This window comes from Alosa sapidissima, chromosome 15 (assembly GCF_018492685.1).
Source record: "Alosa sapidissima isolate fAloSap1 chromosome 15, fAloSap1.pri, whole genome shotgun sequence".
Taxonomy (NCBI): domain Eukaryota; kingdom Metazoa; phylum Chordata; class Actinopteri; order Clupeiformes; family Clupeidae; genus Alosa; species Alosa sapidissima.
This window is the reverse complement of record NC_055971.1, coordinates 749057-769626: the sequence shown is the minus strand read 5'-3', so window position 1 is coordinate 769626 and position 20570 is coordinate 749057. Positions and strand designations below refer to the sequence as shown.

The window sequence follows — 20570 nt, the reverse complement described above, 5'->3', positions numbered from 1 at the left end:
TGTTGTGAATACATTGAGCCAATAATGTGGTGTGTTGTGAAGACATCGTGCCAATCATGCCCGATGAGTGCCCAAAAAGCGTTGACCTATGTCCGCCGAGTGGAGGGACTTGCCTAAAAGGACTTTGTTAGTAGTCATTAGCTGCAAGGCAATTAATTATTCAAGGTCAAGGTGAACTTTATTATCCCACAGGGGGAAATTCATGTGGTCCTTTATTGTGCCTCTGTCACAACACACTCTCCAAGACATATACACTGCAGACAAACCAATAAACATGTATAAAGGAAGGAAAAGAATAACAATACAGAGATTGACAGATTGACAAAAATGACAATAGACTTACTACAGAAATGACAATGACAATCTAACATCAAACATTGATACGACATGGAAAATGCTAAAAATTGTAGCTAAAAATGTAAAAGAGTCATAAAAAGAAATAGCTAGGAAACTAGCTAGAAATGGCTGTCAAGGGGATTGTGATCACCCATCCAGTTAAAGTGCCAGTGGTGGAGTTAAAGTGCTAGTGTGGAGTTAAGGGGCTTGTGATGTGCTTGGTCATTATAAAATCTGATCGCTGTGGGCACAAACGATTTATTGTACCTTGCTGTTTTAATTCTCTGTTGAAGAATTCTGCCAGTTGACCTATTGCTTCGCATAAATTTATGATGGAGAGGGTGGAAGGGGTCATTTAGGATTTGGTCAGTCTTTTTTAGGACGAGATCATTGTACAGCTGAGCTGCTGACACCTGGTCAAGTCTGATGATATTGCTGGCCATCTTGATCATAGGTTGCAGTCTCTTTTGGTCCTTAACATGCATTTTGCCAAACACACAGATAAGGCCAAATGACAGAACGCTCTGAAGGAGACTTTTATAAAACATTACAAGGATGTGACTGTCTAATCTAAAATCTAATATTACTACTAATATAATCTAATCTAATATTATTCTCTAATTATTTCTAAGGAAAAACATTCTCTGGTGCATTTTCTTGGTTTTGTTCAGTGCACATTCATTAAAAGTTAATTTAGAGTTCATTTCAACTCCCAAGTATTTGTAGGTGGAGACCCTCTCTACTAATTCACCGTTGATATTTGAGGGGGGAACCATTATTCTATTTTTGCTAAAATCTATCACCATCTCTTTTGTTTTCTAGAATTGATTTCAAGAAAATTCTCAGAACACCACTGAGTGAAACCATGTCATTTATGTGGATGTCCAGAAAACCATGAGGGGGCGCTAAATCTGCTAAAACCGTTTTATTCTACAGTCTAATTACAGGGTTGTAAATGGGCTTGTAAAATAACATCTGAGCTTTTTTGACAGGTCATAGTAGAATACCTTCTATGGCAGGGCTATTCAATTAGTTTGTTATGGGGACCAGTTCATGAAAAGTATCACAACTGAAGGGCCGGAGAAATGTGGCTTGAAATATGAGTAATCATATTAACAGCTACAGTGGGTCCCAGTTAAGTTTGGACGGGTTCCTTCAGGAATCACGCACCCCATTTTCTCAGCAGAAATGGCACAAACTGCAGTTGACACAAACAACCACAAGGTGTCACTTTGGAGTTCTGCCACTACTATTTTTGATACGACTTGACTTACTGCATGATGCATTTTCCAAGTCAGTAGAACAATCAGAGAAAGCTGAGCCATTACCAAACATATATGATAATACAATAGCGTGAGTTTATATATCTTATACCTTATTTGTCACGGTTACTTATAGATTTGATACTGTAACGATAAGCGCATGAGACTTTTAGCGGGGGCACGGGAACTTAAATTGATCACGGTAGTTTAAGCTTACACTTGACAAAACATTCTAATATGAAAATGTAGATGCAATTGTTGTAAGATGGTGCAGCTCCTTTAAGAAAGCACCGTGTGCATGGATGGAGAGAGAGAAAGCGAGAGGGGATATGTGTTAGAACTTAGATGCGTGTGGAAAGTGCTGTTGAGACTGGAGCGAGTCATATTCAAAATAATGCAAAAAATAAATCCGCAGATAAAACCAATTATCCTCATTCATTGCAACCGCAGCATGCCTGCTTGCCGACGTTCAAACGAAAAAGATATCAAAGCACCTTTTGCGTTTGAATGTAGCACGAATTTAAACAGCTTGGCAAATGATTTAGCTAATTGATTATAACCTGTACAGCAATTATTGAACATTTACCTGTACAAGTACATTGTTAGCCTACAGACCAATTTCCATAGTGCACATCTTATCAACAGTTTGAATGTCGTGTGTGTTTCTGCATTGACAAATACCGTTCAGCACAATGATTCATGCCCAATTAATTTCCCCTGTTAAAGTGTTCGCCTTTGTTACACTATTTGGTTTCATGATGTAGCCTATGATAAACACCATATGGCCAAATATGTGACTCAGCTAATGTTATAGGCTATACAATTTCCCCTCTTAAAGACAAGCTGGTGTAGCTTATTAGACTAGGCTACTATTAAAATGCACCGACGGTAGCCTTGGCTATGTGTAAAGTAAGCTATCGCATGATTTCATGCACGTAAGTTCATGCATCTGTCAAGTTCGTACAGGGCCTCGCACCCCCTTGCGACGGCCCTGCAGCTCCTCCTAAGACAGTGAGGAAAAAGTTAAAATACACGATAAACCCGGGAAAAGTTGACAGGTTTGTTTCGGTCCCAGTGATTATTTGTGAAATTGTGCAAACGACAGCCTTTTCAAGGCATTTCAAGGAAGGAGTCGTAGCATGCAAGCTCCCAAATTGACCCAGTAGACAGAAGGCATCAATAGCCTAAATTGTTGGGACTGGGGATGGTCATGCGTTTTTTTCTCAATCACTTTGGCGGGTCATAGAAAAATGTCTTGCTGGCGAGGGAGGGTCACGTCTTTTTTGACTAACGCTCCCAAAACTCCTCCGATAGCCCCTTAAATAAATAACGAACAGTCCCTAATTGATTATAGCCTGTAGGCCTACACCAGCAATTGTTGAACATATACCTGTACAGGGCATTGACAGTAGCCCAGCCTAACAAGCAGATGTTGCAAAAAAGACGCAATTAATCAGAAATAAATAATGTAATCTGCATCGCTTTTTTAACAACCTGCAAACAACAAGAGGGTTGAGTTCGCTGTGAGGCCAAACCCAAGAGCAGAGCCTATCTGCTAAGGCACTCGATAGGCTATAACGAGCTGTGTGCGCCTGGAAAGACAATAAGATGCTTTCTGAATAGCACAGCGAAGACGGCTCTGGTCAAACCATACCCTCCCCCCACTTCATGTAGCCTACCATTATGACTTTGCCGTTTTTGGGACATTAAGCTTTTTCACGTTAAGCCCCCCTCCCCCACCCCCTTCTTTCACAAGCAGTGGGGGAGCGCGGGGCACAAAGTAACACTTTTTGGTAGACAAAGGAGGGTTCTCCGCGCTTCTGTCGTTTGGCCACAATCCGGTGCAACCAGGCCAGGACAGATATTTTAGAGCAGGGGTGTCAAACTCATTTTCATAGAGGGCCACATCATTGAATTTATAGGTTACTGAGGGCCACATAATCGGCAAACATGTGCATGGTGCAACCATGAAATCGGTATTGCAGTATGGCTTATTCAAAATTGGTGTGTAATGGTCCTAACCACTTTAAAACAGTGTGGCTGAAATAAAAAACAAACAGCCTACAACAGTAACATTTTCAAATGCAACTTCTAGGCCTACAGTATTAGTTAACAACTGATCAATATGCATTCATGGACTGACATTGATGAGAATAAACTGCAGTCAATAATGTGCATAACAATGTCCATAACACATATCACCACTAAAATTAACTGTGGCTAAGAAAGGTACTGTGTGTGTGTGTGTGTGTGTGTGTGTGTGTGTGAGAGAGAGAGAGAGAGAGAGCTATGGTACGTACACCCACCCACCCCCGCAAAAACAAATTCACGCGTGTACAATATTTGTCCGTTTCCCGGTTTTAGGTCCGTGCATTGCAAAAAAAGTAGCCTACATAGCATAACAATATCCACATGCAATAATACAACAACAACGTCTACGATGACCTATTCATTTGGACAAATTGATACAGCCCTATAGCTAAAGTTACCTTTAGTTTTGTTCTAGCGTACCGTGACGTCTGGCTTTAAACAGCTGTAATCTAACGTTCTGACAAGCACACCAATTGCCTACCTTGTTCTTGCCCATCTGGAATAACTCCTCTAGCTTTGCTGTCTCCATCCTTTCTGTTTTCGTTGTTTAAACTTGTGATATCCATAACTAGTGAATTAGCCCAACATTGTGTGCTGATAACCATATATAGATAGCCGAGTAAAAGAAAACAACAAGTAGCCTAGTTATGTGCCTGCGTGCGTATTCTGTCTTTAAAGTTTAATAATGTTCTGCACCTTTTACTAAAGAATAAAGAAAATTAAGAAGACATCTGAGCTGCACCGGCGTCTCTCCTTCTCTCTAACACTTTTTGGCTTTGGCTAAATATTTCTAAAATCATTTGAGTTTCACTAGTCACATGTTTTAACAAGCAACACTTCTTATTGAACTAATAACAGACGTGTGTCGAAAATTGACTTTATTTTCCATACGGAGAAATAACATATGCAGAGTCTACCAAGGTCAATCTTGCCAAAAAAGCCCTCAAACCTGAAAACACATGAGGCAAAAGTGCAAAACATCACAAAACTAACTAAACACGCATATTTTTGTATTGCAATCATTGTAGCCTACAGTTGTTTTACTCCCCGTATGCGCTCATTATAAAGAACGTTTAACGTGTCCCAAAAACAGCTATCAATTAATCACCAAATGTCTTATAAACAAGTATTGCCAGGAGCAACACCTTGCAAAACATGATAGGCCTAGGCCTTTATATGGCTCTGCTCCTGCCTAGATTCAAACTCAGAACTGCCTGAAAGTTGCAGACCTGTTCTGGATATACGTGCATTAACCCACTCGACCGTCAGACAACGCTATCTGCTTCGAGTAGCCTATTGGGTAGGAATGTAGCCTACACTGGTTGCAGTGGCACAGTCTTGAGTGACCGAATTCGTTTTCCTTTGTCATATGAATGCTGTCATTTTGTTAACATTACTGTTAAGGAGATGCTGTAGGCAAAGGCTATATTTCAACCTCGTTAGTGTAGTAAAAAAAAATTAGAACTATTCACAAGGTTTCTGGGCAGCATATTTATGTTCTGTTAGCAAGCGAACTTCTCATGACTACCGACAAAGTAGCCTACTGCCAGCTGACGAAGCTCTCATTTTAAAACATTACTGAGAGACAGGCACTGTACAATCAAGAAATCTTGCCACTGAATCCAAAACTATGTTTAACATTATGTACAAAGCTTAGGCTACAGTGGACTAGCATGTTGCAGGGGCTGCTAAAAACACAGAGAAACGCACTGAAAACTCGGCCAATCACAGCCCTTGCTGTCGAATGCGCCGTCCGGTTCGACCGTGGAACGCCACAGCAGACTATGCTGCCCCCAAGCGGCTGCAGTTGTACTTACATTTCACCCAGCTGCGTGAATCACCTTGATCGTGAATGAAGTGTCAATTTTTAACTGGGACCCACTGTATACAATGAAGTACAACGGTTGTTGGTGGCTAATATGGCTTATGAAATCTGTGAAAACAGATTAACAGTAATGGTATCTGTGCTTTGCGCAGTAACTGCTAGGTCCAAGATTTCCAGTGATTAGGCTACAAACAGGATTCAAACACTGTTCAGGTGAATTAAATGAGTAATCGGTCGGGATTTTTTTTTCTTTTCTGGTTGCTAATCACACTATTTTAACGTGTTTTGAGAGGGACAGGCCCATATTTTGTCTGACGCACGTCACGTTACCCCATGCATTAAACCAAATGTCACTGCTTGAATAAATGAAAAACATACTGAACATGGACATCTAGTTCACGATGACAATGAAAATGTTTAGCCTACTTAGTTTCTTGACAGAAATAACATTTTGTGCCAACATTGTAGAAATACAACCACGGCCTTCATTTGGTGAATGGAGGTGCAAATCATCCCCTTTACTTTCTATGGTTATTATATGCATGCAAATTTATCACAATTGCAGGAACCAGGGAAAATGTCAATCCTGTCATAAAAAAATACTAACTCTGCTGCTTTTGTAAACTCTGGTGCTGTAGGGGATCCTGGAAAATGTCCAGAGGAACAAGCTCATTTTCATTGAGACTCCTGATGCAGCAGAAACCAGCATGGCTCTGGAGAAGTATCAGGAGGTATGGGTGCACGCCTACCACTATGGGAGGCCAAACAATTCAAAAGCTTAAGCAAAAAAGGACACCCCCCATCCAGCTGGATGGAGCTAGCGACCCAATTGGGCAGCGCGGCGCTATCCGTTCGAACTAAGTTTATGCAAAACAGGACACCACCCATCTAGCTGAACATAGCGAGAGATCCAACTGGGCGGCGCGGCGCTATCCACATTGGAACGTTTGGGTGGCGCGGCGCTATCCACATTGGAATGTTTGAACATAGGGAGAGATCCAACTGGGCTGCGCGGCGCTATCCATATTGGAACGTTTGAAATGAATTAATAAAAAAAGATTACAAAATCTTTTCTAAAACGGTTACCATACACATATAGTAAAATGTCATAAGAAATAAAGTTACAATAACGACAAATTGAATGGTTTATTCATCATTGTTTCACCAAGAAATATTTCCTCTATCAGAGTGGTTGCCAAGCAACGCCTAGACTTATTCATAACTTCAAAGACTGGAACTAATCAGTTTTAGGCTAAATTAATTTGGTAAACAGGACTGAGAAGTGGAAGGGTAATATGAAATTCATATGTATGTTATTACTTAAAAACTGTGTGAATTCATTATGAGTTGTTTTCATTGATAATAATACCGTATCATTTCAGTAATCTCCCAATAATTCCATGTTCAAATAAGTATCTGAGTCGTGATCAGTTTGATGGGAATAGCATGTGACTTTCTACACACATTGAAAACATTGCAATCCTGTTATTGATATTTTAGCGCGAGATGGTTATAGCGCAACTTGACTAGGCGGTGTCTCTGTTGGCCAACTCGATAGCGCAGTTGTTGGACAGCGCGCGATGGTCTCTGGTTAGCACAACTTGACTAGGCGGTGTCTGTGTTGGCCAACTCGATAGCGCAGTTGTTGGACAGCACGCGATGGTCCCTGGTTATGTTAGCGCAGATTGAATAGGTGGTGTCGGCCAACTCGATAGCGCAGTTGTAACATTGGACAGCGCGCGATGGTCTTAGGTTATCGCAGCTTGACTCAATGGCCTGAAGTGCAACTGAATGGGTGGTGTCTGTGTTGGCCAGGCTTTTGATTTGTTTGGCTCGCCATATACTACTGCTCCACACCAGCCCACCTCCATACCACACTCCCTTTGAGCCATGTACTCATTGATTTAGCTCAGTTCTACAAACATATGTGAGGGGCAGCCGTGGCCTAACTGGTTAGCGCTTCGGACTTGTAACCGGAGGGTTGCCGGTTCGAACCCCGACCAGTAGGCACGGCTTGAGCAAGGCACCTAACCCCTCACTGCTCCCCGAGCGCCGCTGTTGTTGCAGGCAGCTCACTGCGCCAGGATTAGTGTGTGCTTCACCTCACTGTGTGTTCACTGCTGAGTGTGTTTCACTAATTCACGGATTGGGATAATTGCAGAGACCAAATTTCCCTCACGGGATCAAAAGATTTTAATGATCTTAATGGTCTTAATGTACACAAAGACATGTATTCTGAACACCTGCATCAGTATAAAAACGCACTCTGTGTTGCAAAAACATCATGCTATGCAAAGATAATCAATGAAGGACAAGAAAACACCAGGGCTCTCTTTTCTACCGTTAATGGTCTCCTTAAGGCACCTGATAACATCACCCACCAGGAACTCTGATGAACGGTTGGCGGAAGGCTGATGAACGCTGCTCGGCCTTCCTGAACTTTTTCAATACCAAAATTGAGGCAATCCACCAACAATTACAATGTTCCCACTTGGCACTATCCTCAGGCAACCTGGTGTTCAATTTCACTGCTATGCTGATGACACCCAGCTCTACTTATCTACAAAACCAACTGCCACTCTTCCGCCAGCTGCAATTACTGCTGCCTCCATGACATAAACTTGTGGATGACACAAAACTACCTGAAGCTGAATAGCAGTAAGACTGAGCTGTTAGTGGTTGGCTCCAAATCAGCTCTTGCTAAGATGGAACCTTTCACCCTTTGTATAGATGGCAGCACCATCCCTTGCTCCAACCAGGTCAAGAGCCTTGATGTCATACTGGACAATACACTTTCATTTAGTGCACACATAAACAGTATGTCTCGAAGTGCCTTTTTCCATCTAAGGAACATTGCACGGCTTCGCCCAGCGCTCACCCAGCATAGTGCAGAAGTCCTTGTAAATGCGGTTGCCTACAGAATACATCTCAAAGTCCTAAACCTGGCATACAAGGCCCTACACAATTATACCCCTACCTACCTCACTGACCTCCTAGAAGTCTACACTCCTGCCCGCTCACTGAGATCCTCCTCAGCAGGCCTACTGCATGTCCCTAATGTGAACCTCAGCACCCATGGAGAGAGGGCTTTCAGCTACATCGCCCCCAAGCTGTGGAATTCACTGCCAGACTACATCAGACACTGTGACTCAATTACTGACTTTAAAAACAGACTTAAAACATATCTCTTCAAGATGGCTTATGGACTGACTGATTTTTACTTTTACTTTTATTTTTTATTTAATTTTTTGAGATGACTATAATTTTAACAACCTTTTTGTTTTTGGTTATTTGTGAAAATGACCTTGGGTGACATGAAATAAAATAAAATGTATTATTATTATTATTATTATTATTATTATTATTATTAAAAGAGTATTTATATTTATACTTATACATATGATTTCAAGTCAATGTGATTACAGTGTTGACCTCTCCTTACCGTGACCTCTGACATGGTGTTGCAGGCTTGTGAAAATGGGCGTGGAGCCATCTTGCTGTCTGTGGCTCGGGGAAAAGTGTCTGAAGGAATTGACTTTGGTGAATATTCTCTGACACTTAATAGTACTTAATAGCTTTGCCTATAGCACTTATACAGACACACACACACACACACTGATTTTCAGTAAAATCTGACTGACCCTCCACAGTGCATCATTATGGACGGGCTGTGATCATGTTTGGGGTGCCATACGTTTATACACAGAGCCGCATTCTCAAGGTATGACCCACCTCTTTCAGCACCGTTCTGATGTTAATTTCATTCTTTTTATCATTTTGCTCATTCATCGTGATATGAAATCCAAGTCAGTAAACATATTGAATCTGTGTCATTGAGGCTCGGTTGGAGTACCTAAGAGACCAATTTCAGATTCGGGAGAATGACTTCCTGACTTTTGATGCCATGCGTCATGCTGCACAATGCGTTGGCCGGGCCATCCGTGGAAAGACGGACTATGGTCTCATGATCTTTGCTGATAAAGTAAGTGTTGAGTGTGTGAGTGTTCTGCAGTGTCATGACAATGACAGTAAGATGGTCAGTCTTCATGTCTTAAAGGAATACGCCACCCCTAGGTGAAATTGGGTCACTCCCCGCAGTCCCTAGAGTTGGATGAGTGAGCCAAAGCGTTTTATAGCCGACCCAGCCATTGTCCTAATCTAGAAACGGCCCGGTTAGTTTTGGCTTAGCGTAGTCGCTGTAATCCGGAGATTCCAGCTAGCATGTCGTTGCAAAAGTGAATCAAATAACTCAAGATTTTTTATAATTATTTCTCGTAACCTGTACATTCACATCGAGTACAAATATCAATGCAAATTTACACAAAGGGATTTACTAGATCAATTTAGATTTGGAACTATTTTCGGGCATAGCACCGGCAAAGCACCGCTGCCAGGCGCAAAGACATCACGCAGCATCTGTAAACCCTCAACTTCCGGCAATACACCAGCGTGACTACCAAGTTCTCTGCTACTAGGCTGACACTGACAGGTGGGCTTTCTCTAAGAGTTCTAATGGCGATGAATATGGAAGATATGGAAGAGAACGAGAGCAAACACGAACTGGTGCTGTGAGTGTGGCAACCCATGCCGACTGAAATGGAGTGTTTATGCTGTGCAGAGTGGGATAAAATACTGCCATCGATGGTGGGCAACGCTCCCGAAGAGGAGCGTGACCGCACTTGTGTCACTGCTACCGACAACTTCTCAGCAATGATCCATTCTGCAGTCCTCAGTTTTTTTTTTCCACACTCCACACTCACACCACCAGTTCGTGTTTGCTCTCGTTCTCTCATCCGACTTGCCTTGACTAGTCGCAACGTCCTCTCTTCCCAGATCCAAAGCTCGCAACTCCTCTTCAGTGAACTCAGGTTCGAAAAGGTAGGGTCTTGGATCTTGGTAGTCGAAGTCATCATCTTCGTCTATCGTGTAATCTTCCATATTCATCGCCATTAGAACGCGGTGCTTTGCCGGTGCTATGCCCGAAAATAGTTCCAAATCTAAATTGGTCTAGTAAATCCCTTCGTGTTAATTTGCATTGATATTTGTACTCGATGTGAATATACAGGTTACGAGAAATAATTATAAAAAATCTTGAGTTATTTGATTCACTTTTGCAACGACATGCTAGCTGGAATCTCCGGATTACAGCGACTACGCTAAGCTAAAGAGAAACGGGCCGTTTCTAGATTAGGACAATGGCTGGGTCAGCTATAAAAACGCTTTGGCTCACTCATCCAACTCTAGGGACTGCGGGGAGTGACCCAATTTCACCTAGGGGTGGCGTATTCCTTTAACCATTCTCTGCTCCTTTCTTGACAGCGCTATGCTCGGGCTGATAAAAGAGGGAAGCTGCCACGCTGGATCCAGGAGCAGATCACTGACAGCAGTCTGAACCTCTCTATTGACGAGACTGTACAGCTGTCCAAGCACTTCCTACGACAGATGGCTCAGCCCTTCAGACGGGTTAGGACACATCCTCTTATCTACATGTTTGCGCAACACAACCATCCTACACGTACTGTTCAACTGAGTAGATGAAAAGACCTCCAGTACACTGGATGTGGTAGTACAAATTAAATTAATGTGATTTGTGTTTTGTTTAGGAGGACCAGCTGGGTTTGTCCCTCTTAACATTGGAGCAGCTCCAGTCTGAGGAGATGCTCCAGCGGATTACCCAGCTCGCTCACCAATCCTGAGCTGCAGCCACCAGAGATCAGTTCAAGCTCATTCATTCAGTGAAAAATATTGCTTTTGTACATCTCATCTTGCATTTGTTGTTTTTCATTAATACAGGATCGAAACGGCTTTCATAGTTTCTTAGACCACCTTTAATGGCTTTCCCAGCTGTAGCAAGTGCTTCAAGGATTCAAGGATTTATATTTCTGCCCTGTTAAGAACATCATTTTGTTGTCAAACTTTCCCCTTTCAGAATGATTAAACATGATCATTAAGAACACACTGTTGCTGAGTCTGTAATTGGGTGTTGACCCTACACTACCATTCAAAACAGAGGCAACTGCACTAAGACTACAAAGGAAGCTCCACCTCCTAAAATCTCACCGAAAATGTTGTCAAATACTACCGTACAAGCTTTTTAATGCTTGGATTTTGTGAAAGTTAACGAGAAATAGACGCTGTACATTCTAAAAAAGCCGCTATTGTAACCTATATGCTATAGTTAGCTAACTGCCCTCCAGTGCTACTTACCGATTGGTTGTTGACCTGTCAATCTTAGTCCATGACCCACAGGCCAAAAAAGGGCCGTGTCACTACCACTTGGGGGGGCAAATTCTCACTATATTTTTCTGAAAGCTACATATCTCTGGAGTATAAAATGGTATGATAGCAAGTTGGATCTTGTAGCTTTGTGGCTGTACAGGCCTTCAAAGTTGACCTCTGATTTGAAAAAAGGAAATTCCCCCTATTGGCTTTTTTTTGTTAAACCACTCATAAGAGCCCAGAAAATAATTCAAACATCATTATTACTGATGCATATGTGGTGTTTGATGTTGGCATACATATTTTGAATCATGTGATTTTGCCCTTCATTTTGGTTGATAAAATTCAAGATTTATGTGTAATAATGAGCAAATCTACATTTTCAGAGACACAACGTGTTACAGCACTAATTGAAATGCCCACTACCTCATTAATCAATGTATTTATACCTTCCTACCTCCCAGCAGAGACTTGAAATACAAATGATTACATAGGTCTGCATTGCTATGCTATTTACTATTTGTAAATGTACTATTCGGAAACACCCCCTAAAATTCAGTAAATTAGTATTTTATTGAAACTACCCATAAGAGATATTCCAAGAGATCAAAACATCATGATTACCAATCACATATTACCTTTACATTCAAGGAATACCATGTACCCAGCTTAACATAAATATTATAATTTTATAATGTCCAGGGCACATGAAATACATACAGTAATTTCCTGTGTATAAGCCACAGGACAGTGTTTTATGCAAGTTAAAAGAAACAAAACCATATACCATATTAACTGCCCCCGTGTATTAACCTCATAGCTGAAGAAATTTGGCAAAATCATTGTATAAGCTGCAGCTAATAGTTGGGAAATTATGCTAATTGCATCACAGGTGCTAAAATGATCTACATTATACATTTCAGTTGTACTTTTGACTAGTAATAATGTGGGAATGAGATGTAGATGAACTGGTTGGTGAAAATATTCATACTTTACACATTGTTATCATTATGTACAATTATTATTATTATTATCATACTTAAAATTGTCTTTCATCTGATGTTAAAATAATTTCCATTGAAAAGAAATAATAACTATTTTCCAAGACTTGATCTACAAGTACATACATTTACAACAGTTTTAAAAATTCTACACAGTTAGATCTGATGAGACGGAAACTGAAATTGGATCAATCCATTTTCAGAGGAACAAGAGTTAATTTGCATATCTACAGCAGGCAAAGCAACACGAGGTTAGGGATGATCTGATTCAGGTTCATACTACAGGCAAAGATCATGACATAGAGGCTAGAGTCAGATACACCTAAGCACAAATTCCATGATACATTGACAAAGCAAAAATTAAATACATTTACGAGCATGAGTCAAAAAAGAAAACACAGGCACATGCAGGGGTGTCGCTAGCTATTTAAAACATTCGGGGCTAGAGCCCAGAACTTAGAGACCTTTTTGTTCTGGGGTTTCTCCCCCGAGAGATTTAAAAAATCGGGCTGATGAACATGCAATTTTAACCTACTTTGAGAATGAAAAGGAATGCATTGTAATGCATTGCATTGTAATGACTCACGTCACGGCATTCTGAATATTTTGATGTTTAAAGGCTGTGTAAGGAGAACGTCTCTTCTGCCAAAGTGCACCACATACAACACCCAAAATATGACATTAAAATAGCCTGTAGAATAAACATCGTCATGCACCTCTGTCAAGTGCACAGGTGTGAGCGTTTGTCTCGGGATAAACATTTGGACGTCATCCCCTTCAATTAATGGGCTATGGGTGCTTTGAAAGCAATGCATTTGGGTTGTGTAGGCTATCACGAACTTTTGCCCAAAGAAAAAGTTCCATTCTGTCAAAATCAAGCCCAACATGCATTGCTTGGAAGCCCCCTCAAACGAGGTCAGGTTTACCATATTTACTGCGCATGTGATTCAATAGTAAATCACGATATATTGAAACTGAGCTGATCGAAATGTCCTCCTGGGTTGCGGGAGATGATGACACACTGTGAGTTTCCACTTCTTGTCCCTGCTCTGCCCTATTTTTTCTCTAAAGAAACTTAAAAAGAAAATAATATCCATTTGTCCTTCTGTACACTTATTTCGCTAAGGCTAGTTAGTCTAAGCACGAAACAGCAATGCGTAATAGGGTAGAGGAGAATTGGAATTGCAACATTTTGCAACAAATGATTAAACCTGCCCAGATCACGTCAAATTTTCTTGCGCTGCTGTTAATGCACACAATGGACACAAACACAAAAGTCTCTTCTACGGGGCTATTTATTTCATTCACGATTAGAGTTTTTGTTGTTGTTGACGGCCCATAGATCCGGGGCCATCCCCAGAGGATCCGGGGCTAGGCCTATAGCCCCGAATGCCCAGGTCTAACGACGCCACTGGGCACATGGCAAGACCATCATGTTAAAGACTGGACATGAGAGAAGTCTTTTGTCACCCTTTGGACCTTAATATAGTTGGAATGACTGAACAGTTAAATAGGTGGATAGTTTAAATGGTTAAATGATTTGCTAGGTAAATGAGGTTTAGGCCTAATATAGTTGGAATGACTGAACAGTTAAATAGGTGGATAGTTTAAATATATTTAAACTAGAAAATGCAATTCCAGGGAATTACCATTGCATGTAAATGCAAAAAAGCTGCTGTGTATAGCATTATATTACTTACAGTATGATTATTCAGATATTACATAGTCTTACAGTATTCATGAAAACCACTTACTTGGTTAGATGTTAGCTTAGAGTATATGACAGTCAGTAAAAATAAATGGTCAATTCAATATTGATCAACATTCGTTGTTTTAATACAGCAGAATAATACTCAGAATACACTAATGAACACTTACCAATGTAAGCTTAAAGTAAAAATCACAGTGTATATTATATATACAGAACTTGATAATGCCAATCATATTATCCTAAGACAGATCTATTTATCAGTGGTAACTCTGAACTGGCAGCAACAGCTAGGCCTCAGTTAATGGTATTAGGTCAAATTTGATGGTGATATATACACTGAAGAATAAAAGAGTCAGCCCTTCAGATGATCAGTTTTAGACAGAACTTAGGTTAGAATCTTTTTTTTTTTACACAGCACAGCTAAGGTCTAAAAAGAGAGGTCTAACAGCACAGCTGTTTCACAGATGTTACAGCACAGGTATGATTAAAGGTATGAATGATTGACAAATATGATTCACAGGTATACATGTTCTATATAGTTAGTGAGTATAGTCCTCACACAACAATATATTTCTCAGAATGTCTCAGTGTAGATTTCAGATGTCTCAGTATGGTTAAATGGTATGTGCAGATATGTTGAGATATGGTCACATGTTTGTAAGAATGTATGTTAGTAGGTATGTTGCTAGCAACATTGTCAGAGATGTATGGTTGACAGGTGTGCACACAGACAGGCACACACGTAATGTCATACACGGTCATCACCACTGGTCTGGTCTGGAACCTAAAAGACAAAAGCAAACAAGTTTAACAGTTATACCAAAACAAGGAATGTCTGCAATTGTACAATTGTTCAATACAACTAAGGTATTTAAGTGAAGTTGTTACATTACATTAGGCTGACACATTATAACCTAACGACTAACATGGTAAACAGTTTAAGCTTTTTAAACAATTCTCAACAATTCTAGGACAATAAAAAAATAAAAGGTAGGCCTACAATACAATTGTTGCACCATCAAGCTACTGGTAGTTAAATACTAGCCTATAATATTAAATTGCAAACAAAGCAGAATTCTGTGTTTTATTATTTTCAGTTTTAGTATAGGTGATAGCTAATCATATTTTTTTTAAATATAAAACGTAAACAGCTTAGAAAACTTTGCAGGCAAAGGGTCTGTTGTTGTTGTTGATAATCATATGAGTAGGGATGGATCATTCTGATACTAAGTATCTTGATAACCAACTGCTATAACTTAAACAGCTTGCTAGGTCTGTCAGCCACGTTTTTTCCTACAGATTACAATGTACTACAACTGGAAAGTTTGATTCACGTGCCAGGTTACACTTTAATTTATAGACCAGAACAATGCAGAAATGAGTAGGCCAAGTAAACATTGTAGCCTATGTTGACAACACAAACACAGACCTCTCAAGTCTCACGCATTTCAATGACTTCACACGCTCACACGCCACACATGGCATTTCTCACTCCGAGAAATTATTAACTTTAGCCTACCGCACAGAAATTTCTAAGGGCTATATTTTACAAACGTGTCACACAACGTTGCTGTCTGTGCGCTCATTCAGCTCAGAGAGCTGCTGTTAAATAACCTATCGGCCAATCAGAAAATAGGATTTCTCAACCAATCAGGAAATAGTTTTGTTTTGATGTGGGTCCGCAACGTGGAGACTGCTGGTCCGCGGAGTCGTGGAGTGAAATTAGTCCCGTGCTTCGTCTGATAATTTGCTGCGCAGTTGATCAAGATACCGCGGACCGACAAAAAAAGAAAACAAACGTTTCTGCTATCGATGTCATTGGAGCCATACAATAAAGTGATGGTATGCGCGTTCATTCAATGCAGGCGCCTGCGCGAGAGAAACCGAAACTAATCGATAACGTTTGGTATCAAAGCTCCGCTTCAACCTGTTTTTGAATGCTGAATGCTATTTAATTGTTTAACGACACTTGACAACAACGTTAATTTTTGGAACTTCCATAGAAACAGAGCAGAGACTGTATAATACACTGTATAGCACTGACTAGCCTATTATATAGTCAAATTTGAATATAACGTGGCCAAAAGCTATTGTAGCCTTCTTTCTATCTGTTAAAGATCAACAGATCAGTGATTTACGCCTATCTGCTCACCAAAAAAGCTGGTATTGTGTTTCCTGAATCCTTCAGGCATTCAAATTAAACGTCATTAAAAACATCTAGGCTATTTTTTTTTCTCCATTTCCTACCAATGTATGATGCTTGCATGAGGGAAACATCCCAAAACAATAGCACCCATATAATTGTTGCAGTTTTGAGAAGTATTTATTTTCTTATGCAAGCATCATGCAACTATGCAAAATCAATTAAACTAATTATATCTTACATTAGTAAAGCAGTCCTCTGATGTGTATGTCACAAAACATTTCAGTGAAAGTGCATGTATAACAATATAGGCATAATAATGATTGTGATAATGATAATGACAATTTGATTTGGAGGGGTTGGGTACGTGTAGATGAGCCCTATGACCCCAAAGTCTGCCATGACTGGGCCTCAGGTCATAGAAGTTTGAGAAAGGCTGGTATACATAACCTGCATCAGATTGAGGTTTGCAGTGATGCGCCTGAAGGCGCCAGTCAGTTACGTCACAATATGCACATTTGTTTAAATTCATACCTACGTAATCACCATGACCAAAATTGTACTTTTTTTTTACTTTGAATCTTGAAAAAAAAAAATATTGACCTAACTACCGACCCATTTTTTATTTTTTTTTGGCTGTTACTGCAAACAAGAATATTTTTAAGGATGGCCTCATGACTGTGAAAATGGCTGACATTGAACCACAGTGCTTTAAATGGGAGCACCCAGTATCCGTCATCAAGGCATCAAAATCTGCCACAAACACTTACAACACACAACATCACTCATAAACACACACACACACGGACAGAACCACCACTGTTCAAAAGACCATTTTGGGGCTAAATGTGCTTTTTCTCATTTGGTTGTTTTCTGTTTGTTTAGAGCAGAATGAGCCACTGCTGTTCAAAGGGCCCATTTGGGTGAAATTATTATTATAATTTATGTTATTATTATTTATTATTATTTACTATAGGGTTTTAGAATAAATAAAACAGTGTGTTTGAAATAATGGAATTTGTGCTCTCTCATGAAGCTGGGTCGATGGGTTATGGGGAGGGTGGGTCTGTTGATCGGGGGGGAGGGGGTAGGGGATAGTTCAAGCAGACGTAGGATTTTCATGTACTTCGATCAGGGGGGAGGGCACAGTGCCACGCCCCCTCCCCCTGAGAAACAAAGTCTCACTCCTTGCAAACTTCAAAACTTGAGAGCCCTGCAAACATTATAGCTCAACTTCTGTTGTGTGTTTTAACAAGACTTTAGTCGTATTGTCCATTTCCTAGCAGTAGCCTATTCATGGCTTTCATACGGTCCCTTTCCACAGGAGTATTAATAAAGCATCAATGCATTCATAATCTAGGTGCTTGATTGTCTGTTGAAAGGGACCTGATGAAACCCATCAATAGACGAACTATAGTATAAAGTGTTTACTTATTGTAGGCTACGTAAGAATCAGAGTGTAGAATGAAACGAGCCTGGCCTATTTGATACACAAACAAGCGGTGTACAACGTTAAACATTTGTTAAAATAAAAACAGGAGCATATATTTGTTAACTTTAACTAAAATGTGAACGGTAGAAGCTATAACGTTATGACCATCAACAAGTAACGTTAGCTAACGTTATTCATGCCATGAATGAAACCCATGATGGGTTTCATCAGGTCCCTTCACACAGCCGCCCTAGGCTATAATCAAGCACCACGAAGTCTGCATTCATAATCTATTCTAGGGAAAGTGACCTGATGTTGAATAGAACCAGAGCCTACCCAGACAGCATTTACATCTGTGCCAGATCCGTTTTTGAATCAGCAGATTCGCGCAGCAGTCGCACTCACTATGCAGATCTGCACCAACTTTGCGCCAGACTTGTCTATAGCTTCTGACTGTGACAGTCCATCCAGCGGGTGCGGCGCCTATCCGGGGCAGCTTCGCAGACCAGACGCGCCACAACTGAATTGAGTCCGCCCGGCGGGTGTGGGCCAGATTCGCAGGAGCTGTGCAGACCTGACGCGCCACAACTAACGGAACACTTTTCCCCCACATAAACCTGCAACTCTGCGTTATGTGATTATGCAGAGTGGAAGACTACAGGCTGCACCGTCTTTGTGATTATTGGTAAGTACATTATACAAGTATCATTTTAAATGTAAACTGGTGTTGATGTCATTTTAGTCTGCTAAATATGTAGGCCTGTATTAAACATGAAAGTTTACAAACTTAGTTTACTCTGAAATTCTGACAACCTGAAACGTGCCAGACAAGCTGGGTAGTAGCTACGGTTAGCTTGTAGTCTAGGTTCTTTTAAACATGCATCCACAACTATGTGAACATGAGCTTTAAGGCTAAATTGGTGAGCTTTGCTTATTATTCACCAAAATCGCTTAATATCGTGTCCATTGTGTGTTAGCTGCAAATTCGTAGCCATTAGCGCTAACGTTACCCACTTTGTCTGTAGCTAGCATTGCTGCTAGTAGCACTGCAGGTATTGCATAGACGGCCAGCGTTTTTTAACACTGTTTAAAATGGATTTAGAGTGGAAAAACTTGGCTGTAAACACTAGGCTTTTTATCGAAGATCCACAAGAATTGTTGCTGTCCTCCAGTTTATCTGGTTTGGGATGCAATGCGTTGTTGGCATACTATACTGTTATAAAATAAATAATCTTTGGATGTTGAATCTAATATTTACTCTTTGTTTCTTTGCTTTGTGTGCTTTTTGTACGTCTCACAGGAGCAGTGAGGAAGAATCGCAGGTTGATGCCTAACTTTAACGTTAGTCCATTGGGCTAGTTTTTGCCCTGGTCCTCTGACATCCATCCGTGAATGGCGCTGCTATTCACCGTCTGCTCGAAAATATTTCTCAGGACCGCTACTAGCCTCTGCGAGAGATCTGCCGCTGCCGCGACCAAGGAACTGCTGCTGACCTGCGAGCTGCCATGATGGCAGCCTGCCCTGCAGTCTGGATTGAGTAGCCTAGCTAACGTCTAAGAACTCTCACGAAAAAACAAACTGTCGCTGTCAAAGTCCACCGACCTGCTGATCTGCAGGATCGCCCAACTGTTCTGTGCTTTCAGTGCTCCCCAGACTGCCAGTAATCTTCCTCCGACACAGCTGAGCGCCGTCGTCGTCATCATCGGGACATCAGCCGGTTAGATGCAACGGACTATGTTAACATGACATTTTCTTTCAGTGCGTTTAGCGGAGTTTGTTTATCAACATAAGCCTTATATTTCACATATTGGTTTGTGTTATGTTGTAGGCCTAGGCCTAAGCTTAGGCTAGCGGACACAGTGTTCTCTTTTGCCTTTTTAAAATAAAAAACTATTTTGAAAATTACAAATTGTGTGGGTCTTAATTCTCTGATAGCTTAAATATGAATCACAGACCAGGGCCAGATGAGCCCCAGATGTAGAATATGAGTCTGGACCAGATCCGCACCAAATGCCATGGCAATATTAACTGTACTGGGCCAGTTCTGGCCCAGATCTGTCTCTGATCCGTAATTCCAACCTGTTCCGGTATTGGACCGTTGGAAGAAATGACCCCGGGGCAGGTCCGTTTAGAGGATCTGCGCCAAATGCTAATGAAGATCTGGACCAAATCTGGCCCAAATATATTTTGCTGTCTGGGTAGTATCTGTAGGCCTACTTCTCTGGTTTACGTTAACGTTCTAGTTAAAACGCTCCTGGTAGGTAGGCCTAATGAACAAATGTAACGTTAGTGCATTACGTTTTTGTTAGCTATCGAAACTACAGCTAATCGGTCACTGTAAAGTTGACGACATATTAACGTTGATTAACAGTGGGTTTCCTTACATAATACATATCAACGTAGCAAGGTGCTAACGTCAACTATTTCACTAACGTTAACGTTAGTTTAGTTATTTGTGACCCATCATTTCATACACGCTTACATTACATAATGTTTGACGACATAAATGACTCAAATACCAAAAACCGGAACACTTACCTTGTCTGTAAT

The 20570-nt window shown here is 40.8% G+C and overlaps 1 protein-coding gene and 1 long non-coding RNA gene across 3 annotated transcripts in view; both read left to right on the top strand.

Annotated features, from left to right (window-relative positions):
• ercc2 (excision repair cross-complementation group 2) overlaps positions 1–11470 on the top strand; it is a 136717-nt gene extending 125247 nt beyond the window's left edge. For both annotated transcript variants that reach the window (XM_042063393.1, XM_042063394.1), the window contains exons 18-23: positions 6153–6245; positions 8982–9054; positions 9165–9235; positions 9353–9496; positions 10834–10977; positions 11118–11470. In XM_042063393.1, coding sequence (XP_041919327.1) covers positions 6153–6245; positions 8982–9054; positions 9165–9235; positions 9353–9496; positions 10834–10977; positions 11118–11210 — 618 coding nt within the window. In that variant the 3' untranslated portion in view covers positions 11211–11470. The remainder of the gene's footprint in view (positions 1–6152; positions 6246–8981; positions 9055–9164; positions 9236–9352; positions 9497–10833; positions 10978–11117) is intronic.
• Positions 11471–18353: 6883 nt separating this feature from the next.
• Positions 18354–19925, top strand: LOC121683954. Its single transcript, XR_006022969.1, has 2 exons — positions 18354–18705; positions 19321–19925. It is a non-coding gene; the product is annotated as an uncharacterized LOC121683954 (long non-coding RNA).
• The last annotated feature ends 645 nt before the right edge of the window (positions 19926–20570 follow it).